The sequence below is a fragment of the Carettochelys insculpta genome, chromosome 11 (genome assembly GCF_033958435.1).
Source record: "Carettochelys insculpta isolate YL-2023 chromosome 11, ASM3395843v1, whole genome shotgun sequence".
Classification (NCBI taxonomy): Eukaryota; Metazoa; Chordata; order Testudines; family Carettochelyidae; genus Carettochelys; species Carettochelys insculpta.
The window spans coordinates 19,665,009-19,688,999 of NC_134147.1; the positions used below are offsets into that span (position 1 = coordinate 19,665,009).

At 60.5% G+C, this 23,991-nt stretch overlaps 3 protein-coding genes across 3 annotated transcripts; 2 read left to right on the forward strand and 1 right to left on the reverse strand.

Moving 5' to 3' along the window:
* Positions 1–634: 634 nt before the first annotated feature.
* BAD (BCL2 associated agonist of cell death) lies at positions 635–2,429 on the reverse strand. The gene is made up of 4 exons (XM_075005556.1): positions 2,403–2,429; positions 2,003–2,159; positions 1,548–1,720; positions 635–1,026 (listed from the first exon to the last, which is right to left on the reverse strand). Exons 2-4 carry the CDS (start codon positions 2,124–2,126, stop codon positions 898–900), a joined length of 426 nt encoding a protein of 141 aa, XP_074861657.1. The 5' UTR covers positions 2,127–2,159; positions 2,403–2,429; the 3' UTR covers positions 635–897.
* A 601-nt stretch (positions 2,430–3,030) lies between these two features.
* On the forward strand, positions 3,031–12,604 carry GPR137 (G protein-coupled receptor 137). The gene is made up of 7 exons (XM_075005390.1): positions 3,031–4,246; positions 5,321–5,370; positions 6,146–6,371; positions 6,719–6,868; positions 7,243–7,371; positions 11,491–11,597; positions 11,951–12,604. The coding sequence occupies exons 1-7, from the start codon at positions 3,881–3,883 to the stop codon at positions 12,114–12,116; spliced, it is 1,194 nt and encodes a 397-aa protein (XP_074861491.1). The 5' UTR covers positions 3,031–3,880; the 3' UTR covers positions 12,117–12,604.
* A 1,763-nt stretch (positions 12,605–14,367) lies between these two features.
* On the forward strand, positions 14,368–22,258 carry LOC142019284 (uncharacterized). The gene is made up of 14 exons (XM_075005939.1): positions 14,368–14,529; positions 14,743–14,939; positions 15,341–15,414; positions 15,590–15,657; positions 15,857–15,998; positions 16,555–16,658; positions 17,755–17,868; positions 18,252–18,302; positions 18,420–18,528; positions 18,850–19,976; positions 20,331–20,526; positions 20,755–20,901; positions 21,462–21,622; positions 21,727–22,258. The coding sequence occupies exons 1-13, from the start codon at positions 14,368–14,370 to the stop codon at positions 21,602–21,604; spliced, it is 2,634 nt and encodes an 877-aa protein (XP_074862040.1). The 3' UTR covers positions 21,605–21,622; positions 21,727–22,258.
* The last annotated feature ends 1,733 nt before the right edge of the window (positions 22,259–23,991 follow it).

A 23,991-nucleotide genomic window follows, 5' to 3' on the forward strand; every position in this document is an offset into this window, starting at 1 on the left:
TGTGGCAGTGGGGCACAGTGGTGGATGCACATAGTAGGGAGCCAGCATTGCACAGGGGCGGGGGGAACGTTGGCATGTGGATGTGGCCACTGGGAGCCAGGCTGTAGGAAGGAGAAGACACTGGCAGACGTGGCTGGAGAGGGACCGGGCGTCAGGTGCACATGGCTAGGAGGCAGGGATGGCAGTGCTGCAGGCAGAGGACAGGGTGTCAGGTACATGTGGCTGAAGAGGTGCTGCTGCAGGAGTGGGACGGTGGTAGGCACATGCGGGGAGGAGTGCTGCAAGCGGGGGGCAGCACGTGCGGCTGGGAGCTGATCTTGCAGGTTGGCAGAAGTCTGGGGCCGGGGTACATTGGGAAGGGGACAGGTTGGTAAGTGCTTGTGGCTGGGGTGGTAGATAGGTGGGGAGAGGTGGCAGACGTGTGGCTGGAGGGGAGTGCTACAGTGGGGAAGCACAGAGGCAGGCATGCATGGGTGGGGGATGGTGCTGCAGGACAGGGAATGGGAGGCATGTGCAGCTGGGTTGGGGGAGGTAGTGGGGGCATAGGTGTCTGTGATGCTCAGGATCTGTGATGGTGGCTGTGCCATCACAGCAGAGACGGAATAAAAAACCAATGCAGGCAGCCATAGAAAATAACGGGCTTTTATTCCAGCTTCTCTAGACAACGTAGAAAACCCAGCCTCCCCCACCCCCCATCCCAAGATAGATGTGAGAAGTCCCCCTACAGGGAGGCAGGCAACTGCCCACCCCAGGGTTGGGTAGGGGGTGAATTGATTGGGGGGGAAAAAGCCCCATGTAGAGCTACCCCCAACATCTCCCTCCTCCCAGGAGACACTGGTGTCCTGCAGAGGTTACCCTCAATGGGCTGGTCCCATCCCCTTAGCAGGGGTACTGCAGTTACTTGGGACTCCTAGCGGGGACATCACGGGCAGGTCTATGCCCAAGCCAGGCCTGCAAGATCTCTTTCCAGCTGCTCCCCTGGTGCAGCTGGGATGTTGTCCCTGCGCTCTTGGGGCGTGGCAGTACCTGGAGGGGAGGGAAACCGTGAGAACCCAGTGGGGACACCCCCACTATAACTGCCTCCTCCCATTGCAATTGGTGGTCCTAGATAGCAAGCTCGCCTCACAAATACTGCCCCCCTGCGCTGCTCCTGTGGCAGCCCCCCTTTCACCCTTGCAGGTACCCACCCCCTTTCTCTTTCCTCTCAGCTCCCTCTGCAGTACTCCATGCCTGCCCCCTGGCATGGGTGAGTCAGCTGGCTGCCTCTCTGATGGACACCGCATGCTGGAGGCCCTGGCCAGCTGAGCAATGCCACCCCACCTAATCTGTGTGTGTGGGAGAGGAGGACAGACCCACCTCCACAGTGTGCTGGAGGGGTCCCTCTGAGGTGAGCAAGGAGGTCTTTATAGCCTCCCCAGATTCTCCAGCATCTTATGATCCACACCTAATGCCCACTACAAGTCTTGCACATTGGTGGTTTGAATGTATCCTCCTGTCTCCTGCTTCCCGACCCCCCCAGGTGGCATCCCCTGCCCCTTCCATCTCACCTGCAGTGCCACATCAAACTCGTCACTCATCCTGCGCAGCTCCCGCCCATAACGCATGGCAGCCCACAGGATTGGGGGGGCAGAGCGTGAGCGTCCCCGGAAGAACATCGCACTTGGCTCATCCTGCACTTCTGGCTCCGGAGGCGGGTCTGACCCAATCCGGCCTCGCAGCTCTGTGGGGTGGGGGAAGGAAATGGAGGGGCTGGAGATCAGGGTGTGGGAGGGAAGGTCTGGAAGACCTGTCATGGGGGGGGGGGGACTTTCTGGACATGGGGAATTCCCCAGAAAAGTCTGGGAACCCGAGGGGGGCTGGGACAGGGGTGTTACATGCAGCAGAAGTCCCCCCTGAAACACCTGTGCCCCCCCCCTTGTGGACAATACTCCAGACACGGGGGAGGGGGATGAGCATGCAGGACTCAGCGCTGCCCCCTACAGTTCGGACGCGGGGGTCTCACCAGCTGTCGGGGTGCCTGGCTGCTTGGAGCCGGGCGTGTCCCCCCGCTGCGACTCGGAGGCAGCAGGCGACTCCTTCTCTCGCCCGGGGAACACCTCGTCCGGGAACTCCTGGATGCGAAACATGCTCAGGGGCGGGACATGGCGCTCGGCGCCGCGCTGCAAGAAAAGGGGGTGTCAGGGGGACTCCCCGGCATATCGCCCGGGACCACCTATCTCTCCGGGGTCCCCCCGTTCCCCCGGCTCCTGGGACTCCCCTCGCCCACGCTCCCGGGCGTGGGTCCCGTCCCGCCCCCAGCGCCCCCTTCAGCTCCTGGGACGTCCCCTTCCCCACCCACCCGCGCGGGGGGCGATGCGCTCGATCCCCGTGTCCCCCCCGGGATTGCGGACCGAGCCAGTCACCCGAGCAGTGGTGACTGAAGCGAGCTGCGCCCAATCAGCGAGAACCTACATCACGGAAGGCCCCGCCCCCTCGTGACCTCCGCTGCATTTGGCCCCTGCTCCCGCCCAGGTTCAGGAGGCGGCCCGCGCCGAGCACGGAGCACGGGCAGCCCGGTTCGCTGGCAGCAGGGCGGCCGGGGGGGCAGCGCTGGGGTCGGGACTCAGGGGGTGCAGGGCTGGGGTGCACTGGACTGGGGACGTGACATGTCGGGGGCGCAGGGGTGTCTGGGGAGCTCTTGGGGGGACTCTGCCGTGCAGGCGCTGGAGGATGCGGGGGGGAGGACGGCTTCGTGTGCCCATAGTTAAGATGGCGGCAGGAAATGACGCTCCCGGCTTCGCTGCGCGCTCCGCACGGTGGGGGCACTTCCGCTTTGCCGGAGGCGGTGGGGGCGGGGCCGTCGCCGGAGTGGGGGCGGGGCGGGAAGGTTACGCACTTTGCGCCGCGGGCAGCTGCCGGCTGCTGTCATCGCTGTTGCCGCGACGGAGGCTGGGGAACCCAGGCGTCCGAGGACTCTAAGGCGGGGGTCTCTTAAGGAAAGGGAGAGGGGGAAGGGCGAGTAGGGGGAGCGCGGGGGGACCCCAAACTTGGGGGTTCTCCGGGGGACCCTTAGAGGCGGGTACCCCGTTGGGGTGAGTCGAGGGACCCAGGAGTCCGGGCCCCTTCGTGCTTTTTAAAAAAAATTCAGTATCCTGGAGACCCTGGTGGGCGGGGGACGCTGGTGTCCAGTGAGGCTGGGGAGGTGGCAGGGGAGACCCCCGAGGGAGTGGGACCCCCCCTCGCCCCTGGCAGGAGCACGCGTCGCTCCCCGCAGCCGGGGATCGGGGCCCAAGCCCTCCGTGCCCCCCTTCACCTGGGCTGGCCCCGCTCCATGAAACAGCCTGAGCCTGCCGGGGCCCCCGTGGCCGCCCTTGCCCTAGGACTCTGCCTCTTCCTGTGGGGGGGGCTGTGATGCCAGCGGCCGCTGCTGCTGTTGCGGATCTGCCGTGGGGGGGGTGTCCAGGGTGTGCTGGAAACACCCTCCCCCCTACATCCACAGGAGCTGGTTCTCCCTCCCTATGTGCTGGACTCAGCACGTCAGAAAGGGAACTGATATCTGGATATGCTGTGGCTCCCCATAGCAACAGCATCCCAGCCTGGGACACACTGAGCCCTGTCCTTATAGCACCTGTACCTGTAGCCTAAGACAGACGTTTCCCCTAGGGAAACTGCCCAGGACAGCTGTGCCCCCCAGCAATAACACCCCTCTGCCCAAGATAAACCATTGCTCCCTTTGTAGGGCATCCTTCCTTGGCACCTCAAACTCTGTCTGCCCCAGCGCCTCTCTTTTTCGTGCTGGCCTTGTTATATCATCTCTTTCAGGAGATGCCTCCCCTCATAGCCCTTATGTAGCTTAGCTTCCCCCCCACCCCACATTCCCACCTCAAAGAAACAGCTGGGCATGGAGCAAGCTGCCAGCAACCTGACGGTGATAGTGCCAGCCCAGCGCCTGACCCCAGCCTTCCCCCCGGCGGTCAAGCTGGGGCTCACGGTGCTATACACGGCGCTGTATGCCCTGCTCTTCCTCTCCGTCTATGCCCAGCTGTGGCTGGTGCTGCTCTACCGGCACAAGAAGCTCAGCTATCAGACCGTTTTCCTCTTCCTCTGCCTACTCTGGGCCACTCTCCGCACCACGCTCTTCTCCTTCTACTTCAAGAACACTCTCAAAGCCAACCAGCTGGGCCCCTTCCTCTACTGGTTGCTCTACTGCTGCCCCGTCTGCCTCCAGTTCTTCACCTTGATGCTCATGAACCTCTACTTTGCCCAGGTAATCGGGTCGTGGGGGGACTGCGTGGCTTAGCTCTGTGACAAAAAGCCACCAGCTTGGGTTTGGGAACACAGGAGTCCTGGCTCCCAGCCCTTCCTCTAACCACTGAGCCCCACTCATCTTCCAAAGCAGGGGCGGGGCAGAACCCAGGAGTCCTGACTCCCAGTTTCCAACCTGCTCCCTAACCCACTTGTCTCCATTCCCTTCATGCGCTGCTAGCGTAAATATTTGCGGAGGTGCCCAGGCACACCACTGATGGAGTATCCACGCCCCAGAGAACTGCGTCCTTCTATGCCGTGTGTCTTGTCCCTGCCTCGTGGGGTGGACTCCAGCAGGGGGGAAGAAGATCTGTGAGGGTAGCACTTGTGGGGTGGGGAGCGGAGTGGTGGGCGGGGACTATTTGACCGTGGGGTTGCAGAAGGAGAAACAAATCCTTGCCCCTCTTGCTATCAGTCTGCCCCTTGGGGGAGGGAGGGAAACTGGCTTCCTGAGGGGGAAAATGAGACCTGGGACCTTTCCCCCTCTAATGAAATCCTGGTGGTCTCAGTGGTGAGTCTGGGTCGGGGGAGTGAGGCCTGACGCGGGCCCCAGAGACCCAGCCTCTCTCCCTTTGAGCGGGAGGGGTGCATGTGGTAGGGTTACCACATTTGACCTTCCAAAAAAGAGGACACCCCTACGAGGGAGTGTATCTACCAGCATCTACCAACTCACACTCTATTAATGCACTAGACATACCATAACATTAACATGAGGGGAGCTGGTACATACTGATACAGACATGGTCCCTCCCAGGGGTGCCCTCTTTTCCATATGGTAACCCTAGTTATGGGGGCTGCCCTGTCTCCTGCAGTGCCCCCAGTTTTTGCTGCCCCCGCTGCTGGTTCTAGCGTGCTCTGACTGCTGTTGGGTCCGGCTGCTTGGTGGCTGAGGGTGGGGCAGGGAGGAGTGATTTGTTTGTTGATGTTCTGCACCTTATCTCCCTTGGACTCTGCCTCACCGGCCATGCTGCGAGGGGCATGCGCTAGTGGAGGGATGCCCGTCAGGCTGTGACCCTAACTCTGCCCCCCTCCTTAGGTGGTGTTCAAGGCTAAAGCTAAGTACCACCCGAACATGACCAAAGGGCTGTGAGTATCCCCCACCCCACATCCTTCACCCTAAAGCTGTGCAGTCACTTACTGGCCCCACTCTATATCTAAGCAGTCACTTACTGAACCTCCAGGCGCCAGGCGGGGAATGAGAACTCAGGAGCCCTAACACCCCGTCCCCCTGGCACCCACTGCCAGTGTTCCCTGTAAGCCGAGCCCTAGGGCGGCGACCTAGGAGAGAGTCAAAGGCTGCCTAGCTGATTAGCACAAGGTGCACAGCCGGCAGCATGTGTGTCTGCTGATGGGGGTGCACCTCTGCAGATGCCTTGATGCGCATTGTAAAATTTATTCTGCACATGGATGGGAAATACCAGCGGGAACACTGCCAGCCACACCCCACTCCCCTTCCAGACCCAGAAGTCGCTCAGCTGAGTTGGGGCCCTCTCACCCTGGCTCCATCCCCTGGTGCTGGTGGCTTTGGCCTAAGGGGCTCTGAGGCTCTCTGTGTGTCCCCCCACCCCCCAGAACATAGGCTGCTGGGTGGAGTGGGACTGTGCTGGATCTCTGAGTGGGCATCTTCCCTGTACCATTAACACTCCCTGAGCCCAGCAGCAAAGCTGCTTAGGGGGTTGAGCTGGGGGGAAGTGGGGATAGCTGGAGGGAGTAGGAGGGGACGGAGCTGTGCGGAGGGGTTGGGTGAAGACAGAGCTGGGGGAGCTGGACAGGGCCTGGGGTGATGTGGAACTGCCCCCCAGGGCATGAGGGGAGCAGCACGTCTCCAGTCTCCCCTCCCCAGTTTCAGTCTCTCCTGCAGGCTGGCTGTGCGCGGGGCCTGCCTGGGCACCAGCCTGCTCTTCCTGGCAGTGAATGTGGCCTGTGCCTTCGTGGTGCGGCTGGGGCAGGCTGAGCCCTGGGCCGTGGTGCTGACCCGTGTCCTCATCAATGACTCGCTCTTTGTGCTGGGGGCCGTCACGCTGGCGCTCTGCCTCTGCCTTGTGGCTCGTGGCTCGCCAAGCACCAGCCTCTACCTGCAGGCCAAGGTGAGATTCCAGGGGGCACTGGTTCCAATCCGGCCACAGATCCAGGGGCGCTGGGTGGCTCAGGAACGTTAGGGATGGACTACAGGGCCCTTCACCCTGGGGGTGACTGGCTCTGACCTGACCCCAGGGTTGGGGGGACTGGCTGGGATGGGGTGGGTGGGTGGGGCAATTTATCATGGAGATTTCCCCTGTAGGGGGTGCGATCTAGCACTGGCCAAAGATCATGCTCCTTGGTGGGCTGGGAACGGGGGTGTGTGTGGGACTGAAGGGAGTCCTGGGGCATGGGGGGTGGCGGTCAGGTCCCTGGAACGGTGCCTGTATTTGTCTGTCTCCCCCTCCCCCGGCAGGGCACCACCGTGTGCCAGACAGCAGCCATGGGTGGCACCATGGTACTGCTACATGCCAGCCGTGCCTGCTACAACCTGGTGGCCCTGGCGTTGAGCTCCCACACCCGGCTGGACTCCTTTGACTACGACTGGTACAATGTCTCCGACCAGGTTAGTGCAGACGGGGGGTGCCAGTGGAGAGGTGGGGGAGGCAGGCTGCAAGGCACAGAGGGACAGCGATGGTGGGACTGGGGGCGTAAGCGTCTCCAGAGGTCTGATGGGGGGTCTGGGGCATGGTGGAAGGCTGAGTGTGGTTTTGCGGGGGTCTAGTGAGCTGCCTCTCCAGGGGGACTGGTGTCTTTAGTTCTCCCACTTTGGGGGAGTTGGGCACAATCTCTCCCCCACTGTTTGCTCTCTGTTCCTGAGGGGCAGCGTCTCAGCCCTTCTGCAGAGCCCAGCTTTGGCTGGGGAAGATGTAGGGGGCACCTGGGGCTGGTGGCCAGACCCCCACAAGACTCTGAGCTGTTGCCCCTCCTCCACTCCAGGCGGATCTGATCACTGACCTAGGAGACCAAGGATATCTGGTCTTTGGCCTCATCCTCTTTGTGTGGGAGCTGCTGCCAACTGCCCTGCTGGTGGGCTTCTTCCGGGTGCACCGCCCGCCCCAGGATCTGGTGAGTGGGGCAAGGGGAGCCCAGGACCGGCGGAGAGGAGCTGGACCTGGTGGGTTAATTTTGAAGGAACGACGACAGACTCAAAGGAGTTGTGACCCTGCCACTGTCCAGCCCAAATGAGGGCTTAACTGAGGCTCTGAGTACAGAGACCTTGGTCTGCTCAGCCCCCTGTTAAATGTCCTCTGAAACTTGGGTACCAGCTCATAAATTGTCGAACACTAGAACTGGAAGGGACTGTGACAGGTCATCGAGTTCAGCTCCCTGCCCTCTCGGCAGGACCAAGCACCATATAGACCATCCCCGATAGGTGTCTGCACTGAAATATCTCCAGTGATGGAGATTCCACAACCTCCCTAGGTGACTTATTCCAGTGTTTATCTGCCCTGACAGGTAGGAACTTTTTCCGAATGTCTAATCTAAACCTCCCTTGCTGCAGTTTAAGCCCATTGCTCCTGTTCCTATCCTCAGAGGCCAAGGAGAACAATTTTTCTCCTGCCTCCTTGTAACCCTCTTTGGGGTTCTTGAAAACTGCTATCATGTTCCCTCTTAGTCTTCTCTTTTCCAAACTAAACAAGCCCAGTTCCTTCAGTCTTTCCTCCTGGCTCATGTTCTCTAGAACTTTCCTTCTCCTGTTTGCTCTTCTCTGGACCTTCTCCAATTTCTCCACATCCTTCTTGAAATGTGGTGCCCAGAACTGGACACAATACTCCAGCTGAGGCCTAATGAACGTTGAGTACAGCACACGAATGACTTCTCATGTCTTGCTTGCAATACGCCTGTTAATGCATCCCAGAATCATGTTTGCTTTTTCTGCAACAGCATCGCACTGTTGACTCATATTTAGCTTGTGGTCCATTATGACCCCTAAATCCCTTTCCACAGTTCTCCTTCCTAGACAGTCACTTCTCATTCTATATATATGAAGCTGATTGTTTCTTCCTAAGTGGAGTACTTTGCATTGGCCTTATTAAACTTCAGCCTGTTTACCTCAGACCATTTCTCCAGTTTCTGAATTATGAGCACATCCTTCAACGCAGTTGCAACCCCTCCCAGCTCAGTATCATCTGCAGACTTAATAAGCGTACTCTCTATGCCAGTATCTAATCGTTGAGGAAGATGTTGAATAGAACCAGTCCCAAAACAGATCCCCGCACAACCCCACTTGTTATGCCCTTCCAGCATGACTGTGAACCATTAATAACTACTCTTTGAGAATGTTCATCCAGCCAGTTATGCACCCACCTTACAGTGGCCCCATCTAAGTTGTATTTGCTTAGTTTATTGATAAGAAGATCACGCGAGGCCATGTCAAATGCCTTACTGAAGCCGAGGTATAACACACCCGCCGCTTCTCCCTTGTCCAGAAGACTTGTTATCCTGTCAAAAACAGCTATCAGGTTGGTCTGGCAGGATTTGTTGTTTACAAGTCCATGCTGGCTGTACATATCACATTATTTTCTACCAGATGTTTGTGGATGAATTCCTTAATTATTTGCTCCATTATCTTTCCTGGCACAGAAGCTTCCTGGGTTGCTCTTTTTCCCCTTTTTATAGATGGGTGCTATGTTTGCCCTTTTCCAGTCTTCTGGAATCCTTCCTAACTTCCAGGACTTTTCAAAGGTGATAGCTAAAGGCTCAGAAACCAGCTCCTTTAGAACATAAGAACGGCCACACTGGGTCAGACCAAAGGTCCATCCAGCCCAGTATCCTGTCTGCTGACAGTGGCCAGTGCCAGGTGCCCCAGAGGAGGTGAACCGAAGACAATGATCAAGCGATTTGTCTCCTGCCATCTGTCTCCAGCCTTTGACTAAAGGCTAGGGGCACCGTACTTTACCCTTGGCTAATAGTCATTTATGGACCTAACCTCCAAAAATTTATCAAGCTCTTTTTTAAACTCTGTTAGAGTGCTGGCCTTCACAGCCTCCTCCGGCAAGGAGTTCCACAGGTTGACTGTGCGCTGTGTGAAGAAAAGTTTTCTTTTATTAGTTTTGAACCTACTACCCATTAATTTCATTTGGTGTCCTCTAGTTCTTATATTATGGGAACAAGTAAATAACTTCTCAATATTCACTTTCTCCACACCATTCATGATTTTATATACCTCTATCATATCACCCCTCAGTCTCCTCTTTTCTAGACTGAAAAGTCCCAGTCTCTCTAGCCTCTCCTCATATGGGACCCTTTCCAAACCCTTAATCATTTTAGCTGCCCTTTTCTGAACTTTTTCTAATGCCAGTATATCTTTTTTGACGTGAGGAGACCACATCTGCACACAGTACTCAAGATGTGGGCGTACCATGGTTTTATATAGGGGAAGTATGATATTCTTCGTCTTATTCTCTATCCCTTTTTTAATTATTCCTAACATCCTATTTGCGTGGATGTTTTCAGAGAACTATCCACTATAATTCCAAGATCCCTTTCCTGATCTGTTGTATCTAAATTTTCCCCCATCCCATTGTATGTATAATTGGGGTTATTTTTCCCAATGTGCATTACCTTACACTTACCCACATTAAATTTCATTTGCCATTTTGCTGCCCAATCACTCAGTTTGCTGAGATCTTTTTGAAGTTCTTCACTATCTACTTTGGTTTTGACTGTCCTGAACAGCTTGGTATCATCTGCAAACTTTGCCACCTCACTGCTTACCCCTTTCTCTAGAAAGTGTTCTCGGATGCATTTCATCAGGCCCTGGTGACTTCTTAAGTAAATTTTAACTTTTTCTTTGTGTATTTTATCCTCTAAACCTGCCCCTTCCCACTAGCATACATTGTGTTGGGCATACAGATACAGATAAAGGAGGTGAATCAGTGAAAGCATTTGGAAGGTGGAGGGTCAGACCTGTAACCCCAGCCCTTGCACCCATTCCCTTGGCGGGGGAGTTTGTGGCCGGGCGAAACCCATCTGGCAGCCTCTGAGGTGCCAGGAAAGGTGTAAGAACTGTCCTTGGCGGGAGCAGATGTTGGCTCAGACAGGCGGGGCTGGCGTCCTTGCTAAGCTCTTGCCCCGGTCTGTCGAAAACAAAACAAGACAAACACGTAACAGGAAATGAAAACTCCCAGCCAGGTGAGAACCGCAGCCTCTATCCATGGGGCCAGCTCTCCAATGCAGCTTCCCTGTGGGACAGGCACACGCTGAGCACAGGCAGGCGGCAGCTTCTCCTACTGCGCTGTCAGAGCCAGCTAAGCTAGCTGCTTACTGGGCAGGAGGCACAAAGGGGCTGGGGAGAAATCGGGAGATGGGAGGGATGCACGCGGTGGGGTGACAGTCCCTCTCTCCCAGCTGGTGCTTGGGTTTAGTAAAGCCAGGGGAGGTTTCAACCGAATCCATCTTCGGCCTGGTCTCATGAGGGCATCTCCTGGGCTCAGGGTGGCAAAGGCCAAACAATGTCATGGTGGATCCCAAGGTCCCATGGGAGGAGGGGACAGCCAACCTTTCTTCCTGCTCTTCTGTCTCTGTCCTGGGCGTTGTACACCTGAGCCCCTTGGCCCTCTCTGATGGGCCCTGGAAGGGGTAGGGGAGAGGACAGCCCAGCCCCTGGGGAGTTTGTCCACCAGTTTGGTCTGATTTCTGACACACCCATTTTGATCCCTTGATTTTGGGGCTCACATGCCTTGTTAAGGGCTGTCAGCCTCCGGCTCCCTTTGCTCCTTTTCTGTTGGTGTTTGCTGGCGCCAGTTCCTGTGGCATGTTCTGAGTTCCTGCTCCCTGCTTGCAGCCAGGAAGGTTTACAGACTCACATATTAGGCCAGACTGGGGAGGAGGAGGTGTGGCCTGCTGAGGTGTCACTTATCAGCTCTTAGGGTCAGGCAGGGCTCCCCCTTATGTGCCTTGCAGCTGGGGGTGGGGGGATTGCACAGCTGGGCTGGCACAATACGGAGATCCTCCTCCCCATAGGGCAAGAGTGTTGCAGCAGGTGGGGGCAGATCTGATGGGCGGGCCTCTGCAAAGCAAGCTTCAGCCTGGTAGGAGGGGTCTATCTCCCCCAGAACAGCCATTTTCCTGTGGGTCAGCCTGGTGGGTAGCAGCCACCTAGGGAAAGGGGGGGCTGGGAAGACAAACCTTGCCTCCCCCAGTAATAGCTTCTCTCTTCTCTCCTGCCTGCCCCCCCGGCAGAGTGCCAACCACATCATCAATGGGCAGCTTGGGGGCTCCCGGTCTTACTTCTTTGACCACCCCGGGCACTACGAGAGCGAGGGGCCCCCCCGGAAGAAGGGCAGCAGGTAATCCCCCCCCCTTGACCTTCCAGTCCCCCGGGCAGTACCAGAGAGAGCCCCTCTCCAGGGAGAGCAGCAGGTAACATCCGCATGGGGGGAGACGAATGTGGGGAGCGAGTCCCCAGGGTCCTCCCAACTCCAATGGGGTTTAAAGCCCCTGGGAAGAATTGACCCCCCGCACCCGGGGACTAATTGCTGGGGTACTGGAGCATTGCATGCTGGGAGCTAAGCCTTCTGGCTTTGTATCTGCTTGGGGTTGGATGGGGCAGATGAGGGGAACCTGCTCTGGGAGAGGGATGGAGGACGGAATTCTGGGGCTGGATCCCCCACCCCACATAACCCCCATCTCTGCTTTGCAGCCTGGCAGGCCGACTGGGGAGCAGCAGCTGGTACGGAGCCATTGGCCGGACTGGGAGGGATCCGGACTGGCTGAGCGGGCAGCCCCCCACTACCCCCCTGCTCTTCTCCCAGGTCACTGTGCAGGCTAGCCACCACCACAGCCTCTACTCCACCCCTCAGACCTAGGTGTGCACGTCCCCGTGCGTCACAGGAGAGCGCTGGTGAAACGGGGCACGAGGACTCCGAGATGCGACAGGTGGAGGGATGAGTTCTGAGTGCAGGAAGTGGGGGGAGGTAGCTCTGTGTCCCTTCCGGCTGACCACTCCCCCGTCAGACAGCACCCCCCCTTGCACAGGGATGGCTCTGGCCTCTGAGGGTGCAGGCCAGTTTGGGCAGGGCTCCCAGTGTTGACCTAAGGACCAAAGGAAGAATGGACTGTCTCCTTCCCTTGCTGCTGAATGTGCTGGGGCATTGCATGCTGGGAGTGTCGTTGTCTCCTCCCCCGACCCCCCATTCCACACCTGCTGTGGAACCATCCCGGCAAGGGTCACACGCTCAGTCACCAGTCGGGACCCTCGGACACATGCCGGAGCTGTCCCGAGCGCAGCCCTCCTTTCCCCAGGCTTCCCCCTGTCCTGTCCGCCCCAGTCTCAATAAAAGGTTTTGTGTTCGTGGCACAGTTGGTGTGTGTGGCTCTTGTGGGCGTGGGGAGCCAGGTCTCGTGGGTTCTGCTCCAGCCTGCGAGAGCTGCTGCAGGTAGTTTCTGCCCGGCTTAGCTGGCACGAGCAACATGAACAAATGGGCTATCTCTGCCCTCACTCCTTGGACTTTAACCCCCCCCACCCCATCCAATTGGGGTTAATCAGCAACCTGCCCCCCTGCTGGCCCGGCGTAGGGGAAGAGAACCATGTCCCCGCAGCCCTTGCCCTGCAGTGCTCGGGGTGGAGCCGCCTGCCTCCCAGAGCTGCCGTGTGTTTATTGCCTCTCAGCTGCCTTTGAATTTCCTGGCCTAATCCCTTCTGCCGCCCGCCCGTCAGGCACGGCCCGGTCCCCCTCTGCCCCCGGGCAGGTGGTGTTACCCAGCCTGCCCCTGCTAATCCCTGCATAAGCCCATCCACCTGCCAGCGAGTGCTTGGTTAGACCCAGCTCAACCAGGTGCACAGGTTAGGGGTCGCTGAGGACAAGCTCTTGCTTCGGTTTCTTGGATTATGAGGCAAACCCTGCCCCGGACGCCTGGGTTCTTTGATGCTGGCCCCTTTCTTCTTGTTTACCTCACGTGCTTTTGTGACTCCTAGGTCAAGACAGGTGTGGCAAGTGCAGTGGGGGCTGGGGGCCTGGTTTCCTGTCTCCTGCCTCCGCTCTTGGAGGGGAGAGGAGCCTCATGGAGGGGCCTGGCCATAATACCTTCACCCCAAGCCCTGTGGCCTTCCTGGTCCCTCCCCATTGTTCCAGCAGCCTCTCAAACCAGCTCTTTATAACTGCTCTGGGCAGGCTTGCAGGCGGCGCTGGCAGGGCCTAGCTGCTTTGGAGCATAGGTGAGGGTGTGCCCTGCTGTTCAGGCAGGGGTCACCGGGAAGCAGGACGCCCGGGCTCCAGTCCCTGCTCTTGCCTGGGGAGGGGCGGGTGTGTGGAGTCTTGCGATAACTGCATAAGAGGGAAGGAGGGGCTGGGAAGGGAAACTGCTGAAGGGTTGGGGGGCAGGGGCCTGGCCTGGAGTCACCCATATGAGAACAGCACTTCCTGTGGCCTGGCTCCACACCCCCAAGCCCAGCACTTGCTCCTGACCCCTGCTCCCAGCTGAGCCCCTGCCACACGCCCTGTGTCCCAGTGCACCCCCCACCCCCGCTGTGCCCTGCCTCCTCCTCAGAGCTGAGCTGGCTGCAGCCTCGGGCCCCTCGTCCCCTTCCCTGCAGCCCAGCGCTCCCCACCCGGTCCCTGTTCTGCTCCCTACAGCCCAGCGCCCACCCCCCTGCTCCCTGCGGCCCAGCACCCCCTGCTGAGCCCTGCCTGGCTCCCTATGGCCCAGCACCCCCTACCAAGCTGCCACCTGATCCCCAGGGCCCTGTGCCCCTCCCTGAGCCCAGTGCAGCTCCCCCTACCAAGATCTAACCCACTCCCTGGGGCCCGGTCTTCCCCACTGAGCCCAGCCCTGCTCCCTGGGGCCCAGCACCCTGTGGTTTGTGTGGTCCTTCACCTCTCACCAAGCCCCCACCCCACTTCCTGTGGCCCAGCGCCCCGTGTGGAGTCCTAGCCCTGCTCCTTGTGGCCCAGCACGCCCTGCTGGGCCCTGCCCCACGCTTTGCCCCCTTGTGCTCTGACTCTCTCTGGGCTGTGATGCCTAATCCCAGCTAATCCCCGCTGCATCCCAGCAGTGTCTGTCCTCCGAGCAAGCCGCGGGGGCTGGAGGGGCCCAGTCCTGGACAAGGCAGAGGACACCATGAGCTGGCCGGGCGAGGCCTGGCAGGAGGGGCTGCCAGCGCAGGCGCTGCAGGGGGTGAGGGAGCTGGAGCAGCGCTTGGAATGGGCCACCAAGGAGCGGGGCCAGAAGCAGGCCCAGCTGGACGCGTTGGAGGCCGCGCTGCACAAGCAGAGGCAGAAGGTACAGGGCTACCCCCCTCATCCGTCCCCCCCAGGCTGGGCGGTGGCACCCAGGATGGCAGCCGATGGCTCCCCGCAGGCCCAGCACCACTAGGGTTGACTCATTGGTCCGGCGGCAGGGCTGCCGTTTGTGCCCATTCCCCAGGCCCACCTTGCACCCCCTCCTCTGTGCTGGGCACACGGGCCCCTCCCCCTCATGCCCTGTCCCTTGTAGCACGAGGAGGAGCGTGGAACGTGGGCGCTGCTGGCCCGGGAGCGGAGGGAGCTGGCTGAGGCCTGCGAGCGGCTGGAGCGTGAGTGCCAGCAGCTGAGACGGGAGCTCCAGGCCAAGGGGGTGCAGCTGAGCCAGCTGGAGGGGCAGCTGGCCCGGGCCGCCCAGCACAGTGAGGAGCTGGAGGAGGAGCTGCGGAGGTACCGGGGGGAGGTGGATGCCAGCGCTGCAGGGCCGTGGTGCCTGGCACTGAGGGAGGGCACTGCCTGGGTCAGATCGGGGGCCTGCACTAAGTGGGTGCTGCCCAGGAGTGTTTGGAGGGCTGGAGGGGTGTGGTAGGAGAAGGGGCGGTGGGCTCTGAGTAGGGGGGCGGGATTGTGCCTGGGGGAATGGGAGAGATACAGCATGGGGCAGTGGTAGCAGGATTGGGGGGTGGGAGGCAGTGCCCTGAGTGGAGGGGGGGTGTGGTGGGGGAACTCTGCAGGATGGGGGTTGAGTAGGACAGCGTGGGGGTGAGGGGCACCGGCAGTGCCATGGGGGGGCTGAGTTGGGGGGGGGGGCTCTGGTGAGCAGCACTAATCATGCTCTGGGGTCCCCCCAGGTGTCAGGCAGAGCTGGAAAATCTGCGACCCATGAGCCCCGCCCCGCCTCATTGCCGGGCCCTCCGTGGGGAAGGTGAGGAGGGCCGGAGGGAGCGGGGTGTCTTGTGTCCGGGGCTGATGAGGGATAAGAGGTATTAGTGCTTGTGGCTGCCTGTTGGGGCAGGGCCTGGCTGGGGGGGGACAATTGGATCCCCCTTGGCGAGCTGGGCATTGGTCCTGCAGAGCTGACTGGGTCTGTCTCCCCACAGGGGCTGAGATGGGTACTTGGGGGCAAACCCCCCAACTAAAGAACAGGCCCCCAACACCCAGCATGAGAGTAAGTACCGAGTGTGGCCCCCACCTGACCCCCCACTAGGCTTCCCTGCCTTCAGCTCTGCCCATGTTCCTGAGTCCCGACTCCTGGCCCCTGATTATCCAGGCCTGGGCTCTGTCCCACCTCTACCTCCGCTGCTGCCGCCCCTGGCTCTGACCTCCAGTCCCCGCCCCATAAATTGTCTGACTTTCTCCATTTGCAGCCTGGCAGCCTCCTGGTGGGGGAGGGGCAGTCCCTGCATTGCCAGGGTGCCTGGCATAGTGCCCCCCCTGGGGGTCCTGCCCCCCCAGAGGACAGCCAAGGGAGCCCATCCCCTGGGGAGGAGCCTGCAGAAGAAAAAGCAGGTGAGGTGGGGGGAGGGGGCAAAACCACTTCCCTAACTATGGCCGTTTCTCCTTGTGGGCATGTCACCCTGCCCCCGACCTACCTTCCCTATGGACGGATCTGGAAGGGGCATTGGGGGACCCCCCCATTCTCACTCCTTAGATCCAGGCTGATGTCCCGTGCCTGGGAATGAGGTGTTCTAGTAACGTGGTTTCCCCGGGGCTGGTGTCTGGCCTGGAGCAATGCAGGGAGCTGGCTGAGGGCTGCAGGGGCCTGGGCTCAGTGTTCTCCTGAGACAGCTGAGCTCCAGACCGAGGGATGGGGATGGGGTGTGTACCCAGGGCCTGCACGCTGGGCACAGGAAAGAACTGGGGTGGAGGGGGGGACTGCACCAATGGCTGCTTGTCTGGGGTTGTGGGGCCCAGTCAGTGGTGGGTGCAAGTGGCGGAAGCCCAGACCAGACCCCTGGTGGTGGAGGAGGGCAGGTGGGCAGTGGCCCAGTGAGTGAGGGCAATCCCTGGTGTGGTGTGCGGGGGAACAGCACTGCTGTTTCTGCCCCGGCTGTCTCCCTCCAAGGCCTGGGCCGTGACACAGAGACCCGGGGGTCGAGGGGCGAACTGCCGTCCCTGCAGCAGGAGCTGGCCCAGCGCACAGAGCAGCGGGACCAGGCGGTGGCTAAGGTGAGCAAGGGAAATGAGTGGCTTCATCATGCTGGGTGGGAAGGCCCCGCCAGTCCTCCGCTGCAGGGTGCAGTACCGCCTGCTGCCACACGGGGGCGAAGGCAGATGCTGCTGGGTACAGTACCGCCTCCAGCCACCAAGGGGAGTCTAGTCCAGAGTTTCCCAAAGTGGGGTCCGCAGCCCTGTACCCGTTTTCAGAAAATACACCACTGATCTCTAGGTACTGTTGTTATTGTGAATAAATAATAAACTGAAAAATTACACATTTTTCATTCTTTTTCTAATATGTGTTTATAGTTTTGGGCCACAAAAAAGGTACTGAAAAAAAAAAACAACAGGTCCCAACTATATAAAATCTGGGAAGCCCTGCTCTAGTCCATGGAACACAGGGGTTCAGGGATCAGGTGGGGGAGGCCTAGCACCAGGGTTGCCAACTGTCGCTAAATGTATGGACAGTCCAGAAAGAATTTGCCGAAATTGGACCTGTCTGTAAAATCTGCCAAAAAAAAAATCTGTCTGTAAATTTCGTAAAAGTGCAATAAAATGTCCAAAACCAGCAATTACTCTACGGCAATTCAATTTCTTCTGTGCTGCTTCAGTCATTTTACTGCAGAGCGGCACAAATGGGACGTTTTAGTTGTATATTTAGCTCAACAGTTGAGGTGATGTAACGGGACTCACGTGATTGACGTGACGTTAGCGTCTGCGTTACCCTGCCGAGTTAGCCTCAGCGCGTTGGCAGCATTACCTAAATGGAAGTGAGTTAAGTAGAGTATTGTTCTTGTGGGGTAAGAATGACAACGATTACTTTCCACTTTTGGCCGTCTATGTCGTCTTAATACAGTATAAAAATTATGGCTGTAAAAAACGTGTCTGTCTGCAAATTTTTCCCGTGTTTTTGTCCAGCAATGGAATTTCTCTGGGTTGGCAGCCCTGCCTAGAGCTGAGGTTGCAGGCTTCAGTGGGGCTATGGGGCAGCCCCTCCAGGGAAGGTGGGAGGGATCACAACCTCCTTTCCTCCCCGTCATGTTGGAGCTGGGAGTGGGGGTGTCTGTTGGTTCTCCCCGGCCCACGTTTGACACGTTGCTCCCCGTAGGTGAGTGCCCTGCAGGGGCGGGTGCAGCAGCTGTTGGAAGAGCTGAGGGGCCAGCGACAAAGGGCAGGGGCCACGCAGCGCCGACTGGAGCAGAAGGAGAGGCTGCACCAGCAGGTGGGAGAACCCCTCTTGAGCAGCCCCTCCCATCCTGCAGCACAACCCCCCTCCCACATGGCACAGCCCCCCCCAGTCTCACAGTCCCTCCCCCCACCCCGACCCAGCACAGCCCCTCCTTTCTAGCAGCACCTGACCACTGTTCTCCCCTGCCCTTGGCCGCTGACCCCCACCAACCCCCGCTCAGCGCTACAGCCCCCTCCCTGCTGTGACCAGTTCAAACCTGGCTGGGGAACAGCCTTACCAAAGACTGGGAGGGGCTGCGCTGGGGTCCCACCAGGCCGTGCCCCCATTTGCCAGAGGGGGCCCCTCGGCGCTCCTCCACCCCCTGACTCAGGACGCCGGTGGCTGTCGCGGTGCCCATCTCCTCTGCTCTGTTGCAGGAGCTGGCAGAGCTGGAGCGGCGCCATCGGGAGGAGCTGGAGCAGGGCGAGGTGAGGACTGGTGCCCAGGGCAGAGGGGCTGTTTAATGGGCGGGTGGAGGCAGCGCCCCAGGAGGGGAAAGGCCCATTGCCCAGGCTCTGTCTCACTCACACACCTGTCTGCAGCAGGGCCAGAGGGGAGTGGAGGGGCGCCCCCCAGGCTGTGGCCGGCGCAGCCTCAGCACCTCCCGGCTGGAACGGGCACCTGGGAAGCGAGGGGCAGCAGGGAAGGGCAGAGGTAAGATGGGGGCGTGGGACAGGGACATCAGAGGTGGGGGGAAGAAGTGATGCGGAAACGGGGGCAGTGGACGAGGCTGGATGTTGGCTCTAGGTTGGGGGGGCAGCGGCAGGACGTGGCTATGGGGGGCACTGGTGATTGGGGAGAGGTGGTGTCTGTGTGGGAGTTACGAGGCGGGGGGCTGGGTACGTGGCTCAGAGACCACGGAGAGCTCATGGGGCTCCCTCCGCACCCTGCACCAGCCCAATCTGGGCCCATGGAAGTCCCCTGGCCCTTGCCCACCCAACTCTCCCTCTCTTCTTTGTTTGCCTCCCCGCAAAGGTCCCTCAGCACAGGGTCCCCGAGCCATGGGCCCCACGGAGCGGGGCCAGGAGCCAGGCGCCCCTGCAGAGCTGCTGGCCCTGAGGTCTGAGGTGTTGGAGCTGCGCCGGCACCTGGCTGCCTCGGACAGCCTGTGGCAGGGGCTGCAGGAAACCTGCTGGCAGCTGCGTCACGGCCCGCGGGACGAGGCTGAGGAGCGTCGGGCGCTGGCTGAGATGCCGCCGGCTCCGGAGGCCGCGGTGCAGCACAAGGAGGAGGAGGCCCAGAAGTTGCCAGGGGGGCCGGAGGCTGGCCAAGCCCAAGGGGAACTGGCGGAGCTGCAGGCCCTGGTTATTGAGGGGCAGGCGCTTGGGGGGGACCTGCAGGTGCTGCGGGGAGAGATGAGGGCCCTGGCCCTGGGCAAGGCTGAGGCGGAGGCCCAAGCGGCACAGGCCCAGGAGCGGCTGCGGCGGCTGCAGGAGACACTGGGGTTGCAGACTGAGCGGCTGGCCCTGGCCTGCGAGGCCCAGACCCAGCACGTGGCAGAGCTGCTGACTGAGGCACACGAGCGGGAGCAGGAGCTGGAGCGCCTGGGCCAGGCGCTGAGGGAGGCAAGACAGGCCCGTGGGCAGCTGGAGGCTGAAGTGGTGCGGCTGCGGGCGCTGCTGGGCAGGAAGACGCCTCCCTCCGGCACCCACGAGCTGCCCACCACAGTGCCAGAGCCTGGATCCTCTGAGCTGCTTCCTGCAGCCCCATGGCCCAGCCGCCACGAGCCGCTCCCAGGGAACAGCCTTGCAGAGCCGCCTGCCGCCGGCCCCCTTGAGCCTCCCCCCACAGCCCCATGGCCCAGCCCCCCTGAGATGTCCCCCTCAGTCCCAGGGTCCAGCCCCCCTGAGCTGCCTCTTGCAATCCCAGAGCCACTCACCACTGTCCCCTCTGAGCTGCCCTCCACCCCTCCGGGGCTGCCCAGCCCCCTGGAGTTGCCCCGCCCTGACCTGGAGATGGCCGTGGCTAGGAAGATGCAGGATCCCTCCATGCACCTGCCCTTGTTGGTGGGTCAGCCGGCCGGGCACAGCGAGCGGGCTCAGCTGCAGAGCAGCCTGTGGGAGCTGCAGAAGCCGGCAGGCCAGGCTGGACTGCAGGGGCAGGTGAGAGAGCTTGTGGGAAAGCAGTCCCCCCCGCATTCCCGCCGCCCCGTGCAGCTTCCGGCTGACCTGCCTTGGCGTCCTTTCTCCATACCCCCCAATTTCCACCCCAGGGCTCCATGGCCCGACGGGGGCTCCCCTGCCCCATCCCCAACCCCTTCTGAAATAGCCTTAATTCTTCACTGGGCACAGCCCACCCCCTTCCCCCGCAAGCCTCCCACCACCGGTGTCCTCCAGCTTGCACCCCACTGTCCTCGGCGTTCCCCTGCGCCAGCCCCTCTCCCCAGGGCCCACCGCGGCTCCCGGGGTGAATGCAGCTTGGGCTGGGATAACAGCCTGTCTCCTTTCTCTGCCCAGCCCCTCCAGCCGGATGAGCTGTTGTGCCGCCTGCGGCAGGAGAACCAGGCCCTGCGGGCTGAGCTGGCGCTGGGGCAGTCCCAGGGCCCAGAAGAACGTGCCGCGCCTATCTCCGGAGATGGCCCAGACCAGGGGACCTCAGCCACTCCTCCGGCAGCGTCCCTCAGGGACCGAAGCCAAGGGGACCTGGCTTATGGTATGGGGGTAGCGTGTTTGCCTGACTCTGCATGGGAAGGGGACTGGGGAGGGGGGACGGCACCGGCCTGCAGGTCGAGGGAGGGCCTGGGCGACTGTGGGTATCATGGCGGGGAGAGCCCCCGGTATTCGGAGGGGGGCCTTTGGAGATAGGGGGTAATGGGTGGAGGCCCATGGGGAGGGCAATGGGGGCAGACTCTAATGTGTCTCCCCCCCCGCCCCGCCACAGTGCTCCAGACTCCCTGGCCAGGGGTACGGGATACACAGACCCAGACGGAGGGGCCAGTGTGGGGCAGGCGCCGTGGGGAGCTCATCTCAGCAGCCCTCGACCACACTCAATATGAGCCCTATGGGCTGCCCGAGGTCGTCGTGAAGGGTGCGTGGCGGGCGCCTGGACCGGGCATGTGGCGTGCGGGGGGAGAGTCAGGGAGTTATGGGATGGACGGCCTTTGGGGAGGCTGTGGGGCAGGCTATGGAGCAGAGGGGTTCAGGGAGGAGGTCTGGGCTGGGGCGCTGCAGATGTAGAGGGGGGAAGGATTGGTGGGATTCTGGGGGCGACAGACCACAAGGGCACGGGAAGCGGCAGTTTGGGAGGGGTCACGCTAACGGAGCAGGCGGAGGCTGCGTGAGTGCACTGTGCATCCCCCGTCACTACCTGCAGCCCATGGCCCCGTGCCCAGCACCCCTCCCAGGTGATTTTCCATCCCACTCAGCAGCTCTGAGTTCCGCAAGGAGGGTGGGGGTGCAGGACGGAGTCTGGCTCCGGTTCCTCCCCAGGCATCTGCCTTTCTCCCAGCGGAGCACTGGTGTGAGGAAGGGGCTGCCAGCCCCCAGAGAGAGCGATTGGGACCCAGGTGTCCGAGAGGAGGGCTCGCCCCAGCAGAGCTCAGCCCTCACGGTACTCAGCCCTAATGTCTCCCTGCACCTCACCAACAGGTTTTGCTGACATTCCCTCTGGCCCCTCCTGCCCCTATGTCCTTCGGAGAGGAACCCTGGGCAGCACCTCCTTGGTCCAACTCATGCCCAGACCTGAGCCAGAGGAGGATTCCGCTGAACCTGACAAGGGCACCAGCGTCTGAGAGCATCCACAGTGCTGGGTGAGCAACTCCTGCGTGCGCCCAAGCTCTGCCCCAGAGGTGGCTGCATTTCTGCACTGGGCGTGGCAAGATGATGATTTCTGTGTTTCCCATTCTCTTTCCAGCCCAGGTAGCAGAAATGTGCTCCCCCTTCACCTCCACCAGCTACCAAGATCCCTGACGTTGCCTGGAGCTCCCTAGCTGCTTTGTGGTCCCCTCTGGCTGAGAAGGGGAGTCCCTTCCCCCACCCCTCCACGCCTGGACGCGTGTAACCCCCGGATTTATTTTACAACCTGGCTTCCTTAAGCTGCTAAGGATTGTGGGTGCTGCACAGCCTCCCCACAGCTGCGTGGGCTCAGAGCTGTTCAGCGCCCACTCCCTGCACACAAGGAATGGGGCCGCTCAGGGAATGGGATCTCCACCCCCGCTCCCCACCACAGCTCAAAGGGTGTTCAGCCTTCTCCTCCTGGCGCAGGAAATCCACAGGTGGGGTGTGTTCCCCCCACGCAGAGGTTGAAGGCGCTGCTGCATGGTGTCACTCTCCTGAGAGGGGCTCAGCCAAAGTGCTTGGGAGAAGCAGAGATGCAGTGCAGGGAGTCTGCCCCCGGCTCTGGGTCCTGTGTGTAACTCTGCCCCCCCGCCCCCAGCCCCAATAAATGTCATTGCTCCGCTCCAGGCAGCCCCTGCTTGCCTCTTTCTGCCTCACCCTGCAGCCCTCTGTGCACATCACCAACGTGTCTGGCTGAGAGAGCATCACCATGGCCCCCAGTAGGTCCCAGGCATCAGCAGGCAGAGGGACAGTGCCCCCATGTACCATTCTGGGGGGGGTGGCGGGGAACAGCACCGGGAGGGGATGTGGAGCAGCTGAGAATGGAAGCTAGGAGTCCTGCCACCTCTGGTGTTGCGGGTGTCTGGGCATTGCATTAACCCAGGGAATTCACAGCAAGGGGATGTGATGCCTCTCCTAGAATCCCTTGGCAAAGGGTTGTGTCCCCACCTCTGTCCCCCTAGGTGCCCTGTGCTGGTACCAGCTTGTCTCTGCTCCAGGTACTGCCCCCCTCCATGTTCTCCCTCCCAGAGAATTAATAACACCCCCCCCACACACACACACGCGCGCACACACACATGCACACTGCAGCTCCTGCAGCCTGAGGCTCCGGCTCCCTCCGGCTGTGTCTGGGTGGAGGGGGGAAGGCTCAGGGCCAACAGTGTGGTGGGGGGGGGCAGGCCAGCAGCTGCCCCATGAGGGGGGGGTGAGGGAGGAGGCTGCACCTGTCTGCCGACTCCCAGTGCAGGGAGGAGCTGGTGCCACTGCTGCTGCTGCTGCTGCTTAGGAGTGAGTGAGTGATATAGGGGAGGGGGGATGGTGGGGCGGGTACCACTCCATCCATTGCCTTCCCCGGAACCCTGTGCCCACGCTAGGCAGGGAGACTGGGAGGCAGCAGAGCTGGGGGGGGGCAGTGGCTCTGTCTGGAGTGTGTCAAATGTGTGAGAGAGCCGGGTGTGTCTCACGGTTGTGTGCAAGCCCCACAATGTGTGCGTGAGCCATTCCAGAGTGTCCAGCAGGAAGGGAGCCAGGGAAGCGTGTCAGATGGGGGATAGTGTGTGATGGCATGTGAGGGGTCCAATTGTTCATGACAGATGGGGGGTGTGTGTGAGATGGGTTGTGACTGTGTGTGTGTGTGTGTGTGTGAGCGAGAGAGAGTGGTTCGTTTCTGAAACACAGGGCTGTTTTGAGATTGGGTGTGACTGTTGTGATACAATGTGTGACCGTGTGGGAGGCCATGTACCGGAGACAGCCATGGGGAGGTGTGTGACATGGGGTGTGTGCTACCATGTGTGACTGTGTGAGTGTCCATACATCAGAGACAGATATGGGGAGGTGTGTGAGATGGGGTATGAAAGTGTGTGTGATATCATGTGTGACCCGGGGTGTGACAGACACATTGTGTAGGAAACAAACACCTGTGTGGGGTGGTTGTGGCTGTGTGTGTGTGTGTGTGTGTGATGCCATGTGTGACAGACATGTTGTGTAGGAAACAAACCTGCCTGTGTGAGATGTGTGTGTGTGTGTGTGTGTGTGTGTGTGTGTGATGCCATGTGTGACCCAGAGTGTGACAGACAAGTGTAGGAAACAAACCCGCCTGTGTGGGATGGTTGTGGCTCTGTGTGTGTGTGTGTGTGATGCCATGTGTGACCCAGGGTGTGACAGACACGTTGTGTAGGAAACAAACCCGCCTGTGTGGGATGATTGTGGCTGGGTGTGTGTGATGCCATGTGTGACCCGGGCTGTGCAAGAGGCACCGGGTATGTCTGTCACCCCCTGCTGGAGACAAGGAACCCCGCGCTGTGGGCGCGACCGAGTGTGTTGAGGTGGTGGGTGCACACCA

Excerpts from the sequence above, each read along its gene's own strand:
- BAD (XM_075005556.1), bottom strand. The coding sequence starts at position 2,126 with ATGTTTCGCATCCAGGAGTTCCCGGACGAGGTGTTCCCCGGGCGAGAG. Across the intron at positions 1,721-2,002 it reads GCCAGGCACCCCGACAGCTG|AGCTGCGAGGCCGGATTGGG; the intron begins GTGAGACCCCCG and ends CCCACCCCACAG. Across the intron at positions 1,027-1,547 it reads AGTTTGATGTGGCACTGCAG|GTACTGCCACGCCCCAAGAG; the intron begins GTGAGATGGAAG and ends CCTCCCCTCCAG.
- GPR137 (XM_075005390.1), top strand. The coding sequence starts at position 3,881 with ATGGAGCAAGCTGCCAGCAACCTGACGGTGATAGTGCCAGCCCAGCGC. Across the intron at positions 4,247-5,320 it reads TGAACCTCTACTTTGCCCAG|GTGGTGTTCAAGGCTAAAGC; the intron begins GTAATCGGGTCG and ends CCCCCTCCTTAG. Across the intron at positions 5,371-6,145 it reads CCGAACATGACCAAAGGGCT|GCTGGCTGTGCGCGGGGCCT; the intron begins GTGAGTATCCCC and ends TCTCTCCTGCAG.
- LOC142019284 (XM_075005939.1), top strand. The coding sequence starts at position 14,368 with ATGAGCTGGCCGGGCGAGGCCTGGCAGGAGGGGCTGCCAGCGCAGGCG. Across the intron at positions 14,530-14,742 it reads TGCACAAGCAGAGGCAGAAG|CACGAGGAGGAGCGTGGAAC; the intron begins GTACAGGGCTAC and ends TGTCCCTTGTAG. Across the intron at positions 15,658-15,856 it reads CCCCAACACCCAGCATGAGA|CCTGGCAGCCTCCTGGTGGG; the intron begins GTAAGTACCGAG and ends CTCCATTTGCAG.